This window comes from Megachile rotundata, chromosome 11 (genome assembly GCF_050947335.1).
Source record: "Megachile rotundata isolate GNS110a chromosome 11, iyMegRotu1, whole genome shotgun sequence".
NCBI classification, from domain to species: Eukaryota; Metazoa; Arthropoda; class Insecta; order Hymenoptera; family Megachilidae; genus Megachile; species Megachile rotundata.
The window spans coordinates 13575112-13591275 of NC_134993.1; the positions used below are offsets into that span (position 1 = coordinate 13575112).

General features: G+C 38.4%; 1 protein-coding gene across 2 annotated transcripts; it reads left to right on the forward strand.

The window, feature by feature from the left end:
• Nucleotides 1-2647: 2647 nt before the first annotated feature.
• On the forward strand, nt 2648-15989 carry LOC100878207 (ATP-binding cassette sub-family C member 4). 2 transcript variants are annotated; one of them, XM_003699242.3, is made up of 14 exons: nt 2648-2771; nt 3475-3585; nt 3647-3781; nt 4290-4494; nt 4558-4780; nt 4942-6107; nt 6185-6466; nt 7035-7264; nt 7329-7828; nt 7899-8129; nt 8185-8519; nt 8587-8832; nt 8911-9213; nt 14542-15989. In XM_003699242.3, exons 1-14 carry the CDS (start codon nt 2698-2700, stop codon nt 14680-14682), a joined length of 4182 nt encoding a protein of 1393 aa, XP_003699290.2. In that variant the 5' UTR covers nt 2648-2697; the 3' UTR covers nt 14683-15989. The 2 variants fall into 2 exon arrangements, with proteins under 2 accessions (XP_003699290.2, XP_012135551.2); XM_012280161.2 differs by lacking the exons at nt 3475-3585; nt 3647-3781 and having other exon boundaries at nt 2666-2771.
• Nucleotides 15990-16164: the final 175 nt, after the last annotated feature.

Sequence of the window (16164 nt, forward strand, 5' to 3'; positions counted from 1 at the left end):
ATTCGTAGAAGAAGAAATGATCTTAATTCGCGCGATTCCATCATAGCTTTGTGTGTATTAATCGCTCAGCTCGTTTCGACGCGTTGCATAACGCGTTTCCATTAGAGTTGTAAAAAGTCGAATAACTTCGTAAGGTTTTGAACTTCGAATACTTCCGCGAATTCGAGTATTCAAATATACGAATTCGATTTGCAGCTCTAGGTTTCGTTGTGTCTGATAATCGTGATTATTTCCCGCGTCTATTTTTACTTTGACACTTCCGCTTTGAACTCGGAAAAAGAAATTCTTCAAAATGACGAGACAGTTGCGAAAACGTGTTTGTGTATTATAAAGTCGTAATTTAATCCCTGTTTTTTCGCGGTTACTCCTATCTGCTGAGCATAAATTTGCTAATATCTTAAGAACAGTAGAAAATGACAGTTCGTTTACCTTTTTTGTTTATTGCTTTACGATACTGCGCGCGCACGCGTTCTACACTCATCGTGTGTTACACTATCATTACCGACTGAATTTTAACGTCTTTTTTTACCGTTCGAAATTACTATTCTTTTGTTAAATTAACATACCAGTGCAGCAAAAATCGTACCTTTGACCAGAACCGCCCAAATGTTAAAAAAGACTTGCCTTGGGGCACTCATTTAAATGAAATATACAAGTACACAAATTTACAAATATTAAAATTTACTTTCGGGCTTCCAGTTATCGCAATCTAGAGATATGTTGCAAATTATGGTCGACGTCGACAAGTAAACGTTAAAAAAGGTTTATAGAACTGATAAGATCGATAATAAACGTCATGGTGAACCTTGAATAACCGTAGTGTAATTATCCATAGTTTAAAATAATTTTTACAAAATGGTATGTATAATTTTTTAACGGAAGACGATTTAACAATAAAAATACACAAATTTTTACTTTCACTTTTTTATTCATTTAAACAATTTTCTTAGTGTTACATAAGGTTACATAATGTCACGGAAAATGTATAAAAATATCTGCTAAACCATATTGTTTCCGTGTCACTCTTGCAATGGAAAATACTGTAATTAAGCAAACGTCCATTACAAATTTTCCCGCCAAAATATGTCAGAAGAAAGTGGTATCAAGAAAAGTCTCATAAAAGTTTTTCCGTACGAAGAACGTAATACACTTTGTCAAGAGAATTAATTCGACCTTCAAATCTTCTGCAGTCATTCGAACAAATTATTTATACTACATATCTCTCATCGTACCAAACAACTTTTTTAATATTTTCGTTTACAGAAGAAAGCTTCAATATTATCAATGTACACCCAAATCACGATATTTATTTCATAAAGTTATTAGTTGCCAAAGAACTTTTGAGACTTTTCCTCGTGAGTTGAATGATTTACAGTCGAGCAGATACGGTGGTAATGCTGAATCACGAATGACACCAAAGATTACTGGCACTATTTCATCTTCGTCGCGCGCAAGACTATTGGCACGCAGTAAATTAAACATGGAAGACAATGGGCTTGAAAGAAATGCAAACATTGTAGTGATACTTTAATAGCTTGTTTGAATTCTTCTTTACAATCTTATTTCTCTTATTCTGATGAAATAATACTTTGTCATTACAAGAAAATATACATATAGACAGTACACTTTCAAAAATTCCCGCCGAAATTTTTTCTAGTCGAAATATTTTAACTACTCGTTATTAATTTGACTATCTCTTACTTAGAAGCTTATTTCTTTTATTCTGATGAAATAATACTTTGTCATTATTAGAAAATATACATACAGATAATACGCTTTCAAAAATTCCCGCCAAAAAATTTTCTAGTCGAAATATTTTAACTACGCGTTAATGGCTCCGTCAATTTACTAAAGTATATATTATTAACGAGTTAACATATCGCTATCGTAATTGTTATTCACAGAATATTAATGGCTACGAACTTTCCACTAGGTTGGTATCATCACATTGTACACCGTGAACTTTTTATCTCCTCGATTGAGCGACATTGTGTTTGAACAGCTATAAACGTTGCACGATTTATAGGAGACGTGCTAATACTTGCAACAAGTTACTCAACTTATTCAAATTTGACATGCTTCGTTGAATTTTGATTGTACAGAATTAATTTCTAAACTGCGATTAAATGTCGCATGGAAATCTTTCGTGAAAGCTTACCGACTATTGTCTGTCATCGTTAATTCATAGAACAGATCAGATACTCTGATTACCATTAATGGTGTGAAAACATCACGCGACCTTCCGTGGTTGTTTGAGCAATGACGAAGCAAGAGTAGAGATAAAGATGAGAGATCATATACCATGCGCGAATACGATACATACGATGTCTTTTTGTTTTAAATACAGGTGCTCGACCGGTATACGACTTACTTTCATCCATGGTACGATCGCGTGTAATAGTGTTCCGGGATTACAAGTTCGGATGAACAGTTCGAAAACAGATCTATCAACTCACCCGGATAACCTGAATCTGTGATTCTCCTGTATCATCGGTGTAAACTTTCAAGTGGTTGCTCAAGTACACGTCAATTAATCCACTTTTAAGGGGACTCTTAGATAAGCTACTTTAAAGATAACTGTACATAGTGAGAATCTTTTCTATTCCCTAAGTGTCTGCAAGAGGAAAATTTGACAACGGTTTTTCAGTTCGTGCATAAAGTATCAGTCAAGATAGTTAATGTACCGCATCACGGAAGATGGACTCCAGCAACGTGAAATCGAAACCGAATCCTCGGGAGAAGGCGAATCTACTGTCGGTGTTATTTTGGTGGTAAGTTGACCGCTTAGTTTCTCTTACCATTTGGGTGAGAACAACTTTTCCTTCTATCCACTGAGCTATCCAAGGTCGACTCTTCCGTGATCAGGCTAAATATCCCGTGAAAGTGACAGATCGTTCTGCATCTGTAATCAGAATTCGTGTACCGAATTACAATTTCAAATTGGCTGAATAAATAAAAGAAACTTCGACAAAATTATGCAACGAATATTAACGAGATGAATTGCTATGTTATAACAGATGTAAAATGAATGATATATTAACTTTTTATTTTAACAAAGTTACAATGTACATACGGGTTACATAAAAATGAGGATACTCTTGAAACTGCAGTGTAATGTTACGAAATTTTATTCACTCATGAAAGATAAGTGTTTGTAAGTCACGTCATACACAAGATGAGTCGGCGCTTAGGTAGTTATTCTTGTTTTATTTCTATCCTTATCGCAAGTCATTACAATGTTGTGTTTTATGTTTACCGAACGTTTTTTTTATTCATCATAATTTTTTATCCAATTTAACGATAAAAACAAATAAATGAGCTAATTATTTAATCGTTGAAGAACCGCACGCAACTGGTTTTGGAACCATGTTATAATTAGTTTATGGCTGGTACGATGTGTACCGTTAAATCTGATCACACGTTTCCGCATTGATGCGCCCGAGTAAATTACACGTCACATTCAATGTTGCACAGGTGGACGATAGATTTATTCAAGACAGGATACAAGAAGGTTTTACAGATCGACGATTTGTATAATCCTCTGAAGAACGATAGATCTAACCTGCTCGGTGACAGACTAGAAAAGTTAGTATCTAAATAAAATTTTATTCGAAATAGCAGGAATAGTAACATGCAAATTTTTCAGACGATGGAATAATGAATTGGAAAATTCGAAAAGATATAAACGGAGACCCAGTCTACTCAGAGCTATTTTTCGCGCCTTTTTGTGGGAATATGTAGTGCTTGGCCTAATGCAAATACTTAACGAATTCGTTATAAGGTATTTATCGCAAGATGTCAGTCATTCATCACTTTTTTGATTTGCTTTCGAGATATAAATGATTGAAGATCGTCAAGTGGCTTAAATTTTAAATATTCAATCAATCACAAATTTCAGATTATTTATGGTTACGTACATGTTTACGGACACGCGTAACACGTGCACGCACAGATAGTAAGCACTATCGGTCAACAAGATTATTTACATTGGCACTGTGAGAAGGGCCAAAAGTGAATGGCCTCTCTCGTGTCGCCCGCGCGTCTGACTACTGCGCATCTTGCATTGCGCAGGACGCCACTGTGCACGCATGCGCGCGCAACTTGAATCTTTTCGAATGCATCGCACATCAGTATTGTTACTAAAATAATTTACAACTCGAATATTATAAAATTATTAGAGAGTATTAGTTTATATCTCGAAAACAAAGCATAAACCATAAAATAATTTTTGTCATACTGTAAAAATTGAGTCCCGTTCGAAGTAAACATTGTATCGTTTTTTTTCAAAGGTTAGGAACCCCGATACTACTTGGCGGCTTGCTACGGTACTTCAGGAAGTCCACAGACGAAACTTACGAGACTGCGCTTTGGTATGCAGCTGGTATTTGCATAGCAACGGCAATAAATGTCATCACGTTGAACCAAGCAATTTTTGGCGCCTTCCATGTTGGCGCCAGGATCAGAGTCGCCACTTGTTCCGTCGTTTATCGGAAGGTAATGCAGATTTATATTTTAATTTGATCTTGGAGAGTTTACTAAGTCATTTATTTTATGCAGGCGTTGCGACTGAGTAAAACAGCCTTGGGTGAGACGGCACCAGGGAAGGTGGTCAATTTAGTGGCCAACGACGTGAACAGATTTGATCTTGTTTCCATTTTTATTCATCACATGTGGTCTGCACCGCTCTCTGCACTGATCATAGCGTACTTTCTATACACTGAGGCAGGATACGCCGGTCTGATCGGTATTGCGGCTGTATTTGTTGTCGTGCCTATTCAATGTGAGTTTCCTGATAATTGCATTACAATATGCAGAAAATAATAAAATAGTAAAATAAAAAGATAAGTAGTAAAATGATGGATAGTCTTAAAGCAATATCTAGACACACTGCTTACAATTGTAATTTTTAATCTTGCTGATAACATCATCTTTGCCTTTCAGCCTACACAGGAAAGCTGTCCTCCAAGTTCAGATTACAGACCGCTATCAAAACCGATGAAAGAGTTCGATTGATGGACGAGATCATATCGGGCGTACAAGTGATAAAGATGTACGCGTGGGAGAAATCGTTTTGTGCCTTGATAGAGACTGCTCGCAAGTTAGAACTGCGAGTGGTTAAGAAGAGTAGCTACATAAGAGGCATTTATATGACGTTCAACTTGTTCACCACTAGAATGGCTCTTTTCTGCACGCTCATTAGCATGCTGCTATTTGGGAACGAATTATCAGCCGATAAGGTGTTCGTGTTCTCCTCGTATTTCAACATACTGGCGCACACCATGACTGGAATGTTCGTACGCGGCTTCGCGGAAATAGCCGAGTGTTTGGTAGCCGTACGAAGATTACAACACTTCCTGATGTACGAAGAGTTCCAAGAAAATACCTTTGCATTAAATAAATTCGCCGCTAGCGTTAACGGTAGCATTAATAATGATTCTAAACAAGCCTCCAACAAGACTTCCAAGCCTGACATACCATACATAGATGAGGAAACAAGCACGTACGAGAATTTGGACGATTCGGAGAAGAGAAAGCACAATGGTCTGGTGGTCGTCGCTAGTGATTTATTGCAGAAGACAGCTAATCTCATGGAAGAGAATAAGCGTTCCTCCTCTATTAGGATAAACGAAGAGCCGTACGCGGTGAAGATGACCAATTTCACAGCCAAGTGGGAACCTGGACAATCAGAAAACACTCTCGATAATTTAAATCTGGAGATTGAGAAGGGAAAAATATACGCTGTAATCGGTATGGTCGGGGCTGGAAAGAGCTCATTCTTGTCCGCGATTCTTGGAGAAATAGACATGGTAGAAGGTCACGTGAAGGTGAACGGATCGTTGAGTTATGCAGGACAGGAAGCATGGGTTTTTGGATCCACTGTTAGACAGAATATACTCTTTGGTCAACCCTATGACCGTCACCGGTATCAGAAAGTAGTAAAAGCGTGTTCTTTGCTTAGGGACTTTAAACAGTTTCCACAGAGCGATCAAACGGTTGTAGGAGAAAGAGGCAGTTCCTTGTCTGGAGGTCAGAAAGCCAGAATCAATTTAGCTAGGTCACTTTATAGACAAGCGGACGTTTATTTGTTAGATGATCCTCTGAGCGCTGTAAGTGAATCCAGAATAAAAATAGAACCTTCAATTTATGATGACGTTGATTTATTAACTTGACGTTTATGTTCTAGGTTGATACACATGTCAGCAAGCATTTATTCGAAGAGTGTATACAACGATATTTAGCTGGGAAGACTAGAATACTGGCTACTCATCAATTACAGTACGTGAAAAATGTGGATGCTATTATTTTGATAGAACAGGGGAAGGCTACTGTTTTTTCACATTATCAAGACTTACTTAGTCAACGACCAGAGTATGCTGAATTGTTGGCAGCCGAGAATGAGACACACGATGATTCTTCTTTGGAAAAGAGTGTCATGCGAAGACAGTTTTCATCGTCGAGTACTAGAGTACGTTGTGATCTTTATCATGTGGGATTTAGATTTATATTTAGATATAGACAGAGACTGAGACAGAGACAGAGACATAGGCAGCGACAGAGATAGAGATAGAGATATAGACAGAGATGTAGACAGAGACAGAGGCATAGACATAGACATAGACATAGACAGAGACAGAGATATAGACAGAGACAGAGGCATAGACATAGACATAGACATAGACAGAGACAGAGACATAGACAGAGATATAGACATAGACATAGACAAAGACAGAGACAGAGATATAGACATAGACATAGACATAGACAGAGACATAAACATAAACATAAACATAAACATAAACATAGACAGAGACATAGACAGAGACATAGACAGAGGCATAGACAGAGACACAGACATAGATATAGACATAGACATAGACAGAGACAGAGACATAAACATAGACAGAGACATAGACATAGACACAGATACAAACTATAAACAGACTATAAACATAGCTATAGATACAGATATAGATACATAAGTACATAGATAAGAAGATGAACAGATATCACCATGAGTGTTTTATTTTAATCAGAGTCGCACGCCAGATGCCAGTAGCGGGGGAACAGACGACGAAGAGGAAGATGAAGACGCAGAAAAATTAAACGACGGTTTAGAAGGAACCTCTCGTGGAACAGTCAAGGGACCAATATTCATAAAGTACTTCCAAACTGGTGCTAATCTATGTTTAGCAGTAACACTTCTATTGTTCTTTATATGTACCCAGTTCATGGCTAGTCTCAACGATTACTTTGTTCCTATACTGTAAGTGACCCAACCTCCCACGACCTTTTTATATACTCCATACTGAATTGCACATATTTTACAGAGTAAGCAAGGAAGAGACACGAACTTACTTACTTCAACAAACTGCCTTAAATGCTACCAATGAAACGTCCACAGAAAATTTAGATATTTCTTCCATGTATAATTACATGTACATATACACGGCTATAGTTGTTGGCTTATTTTGCATCGGAATTACCAGGTCACTGACCTTCTACGAAGTGTGCATAGTATGCAGTCAAAAATTACACGACATGGCCTTCAGCGCGCTCATCAGAACAGGCATGAGGTTCTTCGATACAAATCCTAGCGGTCGTATACTTAATAGGTTCTCCAAAGATATGGGAACCATCGATGAACTGTTACCGAAAGCAGTGCTGGACGCTGGACAAATATGTATGATGATGTTCGGGTCCTTAGCGGTATCCTGCATTGTTAACCCACTTTTCTTAATTCCTATTGTGTTCTTGGGTACTGTGTTCTACTGGATACGAAAGGTGTACTTAAAAACTAGTAAAAATATTAAGCGCTTGGAAGGAATGTGTAAGTATTTATAGGTTATGTATAAATTACTATGTATATACTATTTGGTAAACTAAACCTGTTCTTGCAGCTCGCTCTCCCGTCTTCACTCACTTAAACGCTACCCTAAATGGACTAACCACTATCAGAGCCTACTGTGCACAGGATATTCTCAAGAAAGAATTTGATAAGCTACAGGATGTTCATACTTCCACCGTTTATATGTACGTAGTGTCGAGTAGCGGTTTCGGATTCTCTTTGGACATCTTCTGCTTTGTCTTCACGTCGCTGGTCACATTCAGCTTCCTTCTCTTAGAACAATGTAAGTATATTTTTTCTTTCCACGTAGCAGAATCAAGATACAATTTCCTTTGCAGCATTTTCCGGCGGTGAAGTAGGTTTGGCCATCACTCAAGTAATGGCCATGACCGGAATGATCCAGTGGGGTATGCGGCAGAACGCCGAAGCTGCGAACCAAATGATGGCCGTGGAACGTGTACTCGAATACACGAACATCCCGCCAGAACCGAATTTACGCGACAGAGGGAAATTTGCGAAGAAAAGTGAAAAGCAGATAGCGCTGCCAGCTAATGCTCCCAAAAATTGGCCCAAGGATGGAATGATCAGATTCAGAAACGTTTATATGCGCTACGCGGAGGAGGAGCTTCCAGTATTGAAAGGATTAAATCTTGTCATTAATCCTGGTGAAAAAGTTAGTCATTAATTTATAATATAATATAGGAGTTATGAGGCAGGATATTAAATTTGGAACGTTACAGATAGGCATCGTTGGAAGAACGGGTGCTGGGAAGTCGTCCTTAATCTCGGCGCTGTTCAGACTGGCTAAGGTTGAGGGAGTTATAGAAATTGATGACATAGATACCGGGTCTATCTGTCTTGAAGATTTACGACGTCACATATCCATCATTCCTCAAGATCCTGTCTTATTCTCGGGTACTTTGAGACGCAACTTAGATCCTTTTAATGAATTCTCTGATGCAGCCTTATGGGAGGTGCTCGAAGAGGTTTGTTAAATAGTTTCTGATGAGAAGATCAAGTCTCACATTTCAGGTCTCACATTTCTTCCTATGTCTTCTTTGTAGGTGGAGTTAAAAGATGCTGTTGTCATCAGTGGTAACGGCTTAGAGAGTCGTGTACTGGATAGAGGCAGCAACTACAGCGTCGGTCAAAGACAATTAGTCTGTCTGGCAAGAGCCATCTTAAGAAATAATAAAATACTCATGCTGGACGAGGCAACCGCTAACGTGGACCCGCAAACGGATGCTCTAATTCAGAATACCATCAGAAGGAAGTTCACCAAGTGCACTGTACTTACTATTGCCCACCGGTTAAACACCATCATGGACAGCGACAAAGTTTTAGTTATGGATAAGGGCCGCATGGCGGTAAGTAATACCTTGTCTAAGTATATACCTTATTTAAATAATTTTTAATGGGTTTATTGTGTTTGGGCGGGGAGACCAATGAACACTTTTGTAATACTTTTAAATAACAATTAACTTTATTTAATACGGTGTGAACGAGACGTAGGCAAAACGTAGAATGACGCCAACGCATGGCCGAGCGGGAAGACGCAGTGTAAAAACAATTGCCGATCGAATTATCGCGCGGTTTTCGCTCGGTACCGTTCGGTTGTCTCCGGCGATCTTCGTGACCGCATCGCGCAGTCCGCTCGTGGGACTACTTCCCCAATCGCGTATATAACACTCCCCCTACTTATGAATACCAATCCTCGTGTAAAATAAAAACTATAAACAAACGTAACATAATGCAATTATTTCTTTTCTAATAAATAATAATCCTCGAAACGTTTCGGTAGGTTTCTCGTACGTTGAGGACGCGTATTTGAATTTATCGGTGTACTTTCGGTAATCGGTTCAGGGGAATGTTGAGGGGTGGATGTACGGAATGAATTTCTAGGTGTAGAATAATCAGAATTTTCTAATGTGGTTTCAGGCTGAGTATGAGAATGAGATTGAGCATGAGAAGATGGGGACGGTGTATTTACTTCGCTCCTAAATCTAACGCTTGTATTCGCATGTGTATTTTCTTTCCCTGTTCCATTTCCCGGAGTATTAACAATTGTTTCACTATCAGTTAATTCGGAACTCGCATTTTCTGGACAATTGTTCCCTGTGTTTCGGATTGTATTCCCTGCCATATCGGTCGGAGGAATATCGTCTTCAAATTGAATATAATCTTCGCTCCTAACTGGTGTATTGTCCCCTATCGGTCTCAGCTGATTAACATGACGTTTCCAAATACGCCCGTCATCCAAAAGTATATTGTAATGTAAGTCGCCCAGTTGCTTTAACACTTTTCCGAAAACCCATTTAACATTTCCTATGTAATTTCGACAACTGACTCTCTTTCCCTCCTTGAAAATAATGGAGGGCGTGTATGATCTTTCTTTTGTGACTGTAGGACGTAATAAATCTAATCGCGTACGTAATTTTCTTGAAAATAATAATTCCGCGGGTGATATTCCTGTTTTCGCATGTGGCGTATTTCTGTACTGTATTAACAATTGTTGTAACGCTGGTTGTATATTCGTACGATCCGCTTTCATTCGCTTTAACGAGTTCTTTAATATTTGTACATAACGCTCTGCCTGTCCGTTTGTGGCAGGATGGTATGGAGCAGTGAGCCTTTGCGTAATTCCATTTACTTTTAGGAAATCTGTAAATTCCTTCGAAACAAACGCTCTTCCGTTATCGGAGACCAAGTACTGGGGCAAACCGTAAATTGCAAATATCTTTCTACAAATTTCTATCGTAACTTGTGAGTTTATATTATTAACTACGTGTATTTCTGGCCATTTAGTGTATGCATCTACCAGAACAAAGAAATAATGCCCTAAAAATGGTCCTGCAAAATCTACGTGAACTCGCTCAAACGGAACGTTAGCTGGTTCCCAAATATGGTGTGTAATCTGAGTTGGATTATTTTTGTAAGCGTTACATTCGGAACAATTTCTAACTAAATTTTCGATGTCATTATCTATCTTATTCCACCAAACATATCCTCTGGCTAAATGTTTCATTCGTACCACACCAAAATGTCCTGAATGTAATTCTTGTAATATTTGTTTTTGTAATTTTACCGGAATAACTACCTTATGATCCCTAAAAATCACGTTATTGAAAAGCGTAAATTCTGTGAGCGGAACTGAATAGAATCTATTGTTCTTCAAATCCCCTCGTCCTGTTCGAATGCATTTTAATAATTTAGACAATTCTTTATCCTCTAATGTAGCTTGTGCAACTTGCTCTGCTGTAACCGGCAATGTATTGAATGTAGCCTTGTGGAATTCGTCAATTGTATCGCATTCGTATGTATCGGTAGCTGGAATTGGAAGCCTAGATAAGCAATCTGCATTTGCATGTAATTCTGACTTTCTATATTGTATATCATAGTTAAAACTTTGTAAAAATAACGCGTAATGCTGCATTCTCGCGGCTGTAAATACTGGCAAACTCTTTGCGGGTGAAAATATTTGTGTAAGCGGACGATGGTCTGTAATTAATGTAAATTTAGATCCCTGTAAATATTGGTAAAACTTTTTAATTCCGAAAATTATTGCAAACGCCTCTTTATCAATTTGTGCATAGGCCTGTTGCGTTTTTGATAATGTCCTTGACGCGTATTGTATAGCTTTTTCTGAACCGTCCGGAAAAATATGCGAAAGAACTGCTCCGACTCCGTATGGGCTTGCGTCTGTCGCCAATGTAACTGGGAGTTTAGGGTCGAAATGTACTAAACATCGCGGACTTGTAAAAGCTTTCTTCGCGGCTTGAAAACTTTTTTCGCAGTCGGGAGACCATTCATACTTTACTTCCTTTTGTAATAATGTATTCAACGGTTTCAAAATTGAACTTAAATTCGGAATGAATCGATCGTAGTAATGTATCATGCCCAAGAAACTTCTCAATTCTGTAATATTTGTGGGCCTTCGCATATTATTAATTGCCTCTATTTTATCTGGCGCTTTATGTATACCGCTTTTATTAATTATGTAACCACAATATTGTATTTGGTCTGTAAAGAACTCGCTTTTATCTACGTTAATTCTTATATTATATTTTTGTAATCGCGTGAAAACTTGCCGTAATTTTTGTAAATGGTCTCTCGAATCTACGCCTGCAATACGTATATCGTCCAAAAATACTACGACACCCGGAATATCTTTTAAAATATTTTCAATTGTGCGTTGCCATATCGCTGGCGCTGATGCTACTCCGTACATTAGTCGCGTCGGTTTGTAAAGTCCTTTGTGTGTGTTGATAGTAAGTAATTCGCGGTCTTCTGGTCGTATTTCTAACTGTAAGTATGCTTGCAATAAATCAATTTTTGAAAATACTGTACCGCCCGCCATTTGTGTTAAGAGTTCGTCTGGCGTCGGTAACGGATGCTTGTCGATCTTTAATCTTGGGTTTAATGTAACACTATAGTCCCCGCATAACCGTATCGCACCATTCTTCTTTAGAACAGGCACGATCGGTGTTGCCCAATCCGCGCAGTCGACTTTTTCTAAAATTCCCGTATTTACTAGTTTCTCCAGCTCTTCCTCTACTTGAGCTCGTAAGCGAAACGGTACCCCCCTGGGTTTGCAAAATACCGGTTGAACGTTATCTTTTAGATTTAGTCGCGCTTGTATTTTCGAGATTTTTGATACTGTTGGATTCGTAATTTCTCTAAATTCCCGTAATAATTTCTGCAATTCAGCTTTCTCCATAACCTGTAATGAGTGTATCGACTGCAAGATATTCGTAAAATTTTGTACTTTATCATGCTCTTTCATCTGCAATATCCACTCTCTACCGAGTAGCGGTTCGCGATCTTGCGTGGTAATGTAAATGTTTAGTTTACGCAAAGTCTCACCGCTCCTCACCTTAACAGTAATATATCCTAACACGCGTATCTGTGCTTTACAAAACGATATTAAATGTAAATCCGTTTTTTGAATTCGCGCGCCCGCAAACAATCTTCTCGCGTCGCTTTCCGACATCAATGTAACGGCCGCGCCACTATCTATTTCGAATCGCACTTGTTTGTCATTCACATTAAGCGTAACATATATTTTCTCGCGAAATTGCGTATGTTCTTGTATTGAAAGTATTTCGCTCGTCGTTTCCCTGTAGTCTACTGTATTCGTTGGAAACGATTTCGCTTTGCAAACTTTTTTAATATGCCCTGCTTTCCCGCACTTTAAACATTTGATTGATCTATCCATTTTACACGCGGACGCGTAATGATCTTTACCGCATCTATAGCAAACGACCAAATGACTATCGCGCCTCGATTCGCGCCTCGGTTCGCGCCTATCTTCACGCTCGCTATTCGCGCCATTTTTCGTGAATTTCCCGCGTTCAAATTTCTTTGTATTGAATGACTTATCTTTAACAAAAGGCACCTTCCTCGTTGCTGCTCCAACGGCTGCGACTGTTTCTTCTCCTCGAAGCTGCTTCGTGCTCCTCTCGGACAACTCCATCGTGGTTGCAATTTGTATTGTCTTTTCCAGGTCCTGATCCGCCATTTCCAGAAGCCTATTCTGGATCCTCTTGTTTCGTAGGCCACATATGAAGCAATTCTGTAACATCGTGTCTGCATACTGTCCCAATTTGCAATTTAACGACAGCTTCTGTAAGGCAACTAGAAAATCTCGTGCTGATTCTCCTTCCTGCTGCTTCCTTTGCATTAATTTGTAATTTTCCGCAACTACCAGCGGTTTTGGTTCGTAAAATTCTTTTAATTTTTCCTTGATTTCCCTGTACGTCAGCTCGTACGGGTCCGCCGGTGCGAGTCGGTCTGCAAGCACGTTAAACGTTTTGGCACCTAAGTAATGTAGCATGTATGGTACCTTGTCTTCTTCTTGAATTTTGAAAATTCTGAATGCTCCCTCAAGCCTTTGTAGCCATCGTGTCCACGGCATGTCCACCGGATCGAAGGGCTCGATCGTAAAAGTTGAAGGGACAGGCGCTTGGGTTGTGGCCATCTTGCTTCCCGCGTATTCTGCTTCCGCCATTTTTGTTCACTTTAATGTGCGCGTCTTTGAAAGAAATGGATTGCGTTCTTTTTTCCCTATAATTAATCTCGTAAAATAGTGCACAACACTTGAATGTAGCGTGCACTATGTAAATGTACTTGTATGTATGTCTTTATGCGTTTTACCGCCAATTTTCACTTTCGCGTCGCACTTGAATGTTCTTATCGTATTTCTTCGACGCACTCTGCGTATTTGTAACTATCCTATCGCCAATTTCAGCGATACACCGTAAGTCTGTATGTTCTGTATGTTCTCGTCACACTTTTTGCTAACGACGCACTGGAAATTTCCACACGCAATTTACTCGTCGCCGCGTATTTTTTTTACTGTTTCACTGAATGTACGTACTTTTCCGTCCTCGTCGCCAATTTATTGTGTTTGGGCGGGGAGACCAATGAACACTTTTGTAATACTTTTAAATAACAATTAACTTTATTTAATACGGTGTGAACGAGACGTAGGCAAAACGTAGAATGACGCCAACGCATGGCCGAGCGGGAAGACGCAGTGTAAAAACAATTGCCGATCGAATTATCGCGCGGTTTTCGCTCGGTACCGTTCGGTTGTCTCCGGCGATCTTCGTGACCGCATCGCGCAGTCCGCTCGTGGGACTACTTCCCCAATCGCGTATATAACAGGGTTAAATTAACCTTCCTTTCTTTTCCAGGAATACGATCATCCGCATATGCTACTGCAAAATACTTACAGTCAATTTACTTCATTAGTGAAAGAAACCGACCGCGCTATGTTCGACCAGTTAGTTAGGATAGCGAAGCAGTCTTACATTGCTAAACACGGAGAACGATGATCGTGCAGGATGTTCGAAGAGACTTCTCCATAGCTTGTATAATCTAACGAGCACAATTTTGTACTGATTCCACTTTTACGAAGTATTATTGTAAGTTCCAAATGCAAATGATATTCGAAGAATCTTATTTTTGTACTTTGTACGCGTCATGGGCGTGTATTCCAGCAATATACAGTGAAATGAATTTCTACAGTTGATCACTGCTGCGCAGTGTATCTTTCAACCGAGTACTTATATTTTTCTATGCCAGATGTCTATATTTACAAAATTTTAGATGTACAGTCTTTTAAATTTGAAATCCAGTTGGAACATTTATACACTTACAAGATGCCAAATAATTATGTATTATAAGAAACAGTAGGATAAGGTTTAAGTAAAGAGACATAAGATAGGCCAACATTTTGCCACAGTGATAATGAATTTTATTGCGATTTTGTGAGCAAGCGCGTTGATTTGTACCAACGTTTATAATGCTTTACAGGATTTATATTATATGTATATTACAGATGTATTATGTAACGGTAAATGTATTATAGTTTGGATAACTATACATATACGAATATTTTATAATACACGTCGAAAGTCAATTAGTTTTTTATGGTGTGCTCGATAAACCTATGTAGTATAGTGTTCCCCTTGATACAGCGATGTTGTAATACTCGCCAAGAAATCATATCTGAAACTGGAAGTCTCGCCATATAAATAAGATTTACGACCTCGCTGTATCAGGAACTATACTTATGTTAAAGATAACGTTAAGTAAACATATAACGTTAATTATAATTCAGCATCTTCGGAGATAACATTATATTGTATTTTTTTACGACGTCGGTACTTACAAGTTGTGCAATCAAAGTTATAAATTCTCCCATTTACTAAGATCATTTAAATCTTGATGGGAACAAATATTCGAATAAACATAAATACTTTATGAAGATCTCCGTAGGTGTTACGATATATAAAGTTAAATATAACTGCCAAAGTAGATACATATTTTAAATACGCTCTTAGAAGTACATTTAATTTGGCGCTGAACAAAAATGCATTAGATAATTGTAAATAAAGTTCTACTTTTATATACACTAGTGATACAACCACATATTGAATACATTCCACTCTTTATACCAGCGAAGGAAATAAAAACTAGTGTTCGTACTTTATATCTTTAATTGAACTAAAATTCAAACAGTGTGATATATATGGTACTCACCGGTTTAAATGCCATGAAGCACCTCACTTTGTAACACAAAAATGTATCTTTTTACATGATATAAAAAGCACTTCATTAAACGATATTTTACTAATCATATGCATGTAAAAATTAAATAATTCATTTTGACTGTTAAACGAACGCACGTGTCCTCCCCCTTTGAGGGTTGCGGTCGAACTGAATATTTTGAACGCAGCAAATGCGCGGTCAACGAGGAGATCGCTGATTGGCTGGACCTACGCCAATAGAATAACACCATAGACATAGCGGCA

Bases quoted from the DNA above. Each gene is read 5' to 3' on its own strand.
- LOC100878207 (XM_003699242.3), top strand. From the start codon at position 2,698: ATGGACTCCAGCAACGTGAAATCGAAACCGAATCCTCGGGAGAAGGCG. The intron at 6,108-6,184 runs GTAAGTGAATCC...TTTATGTTCTAG, and splicing joins TAGATGATCCTCTGAGCGCT to GTTGATACACATGTCAGCAA. The intron at 8,130-8,184 runs GTAAGTATATTT...TTTCCTTTGCAG, and splicing joins CTTCCTTCTCTTAGAACAAT to CATTTTCCGGCGGTGAAGTA.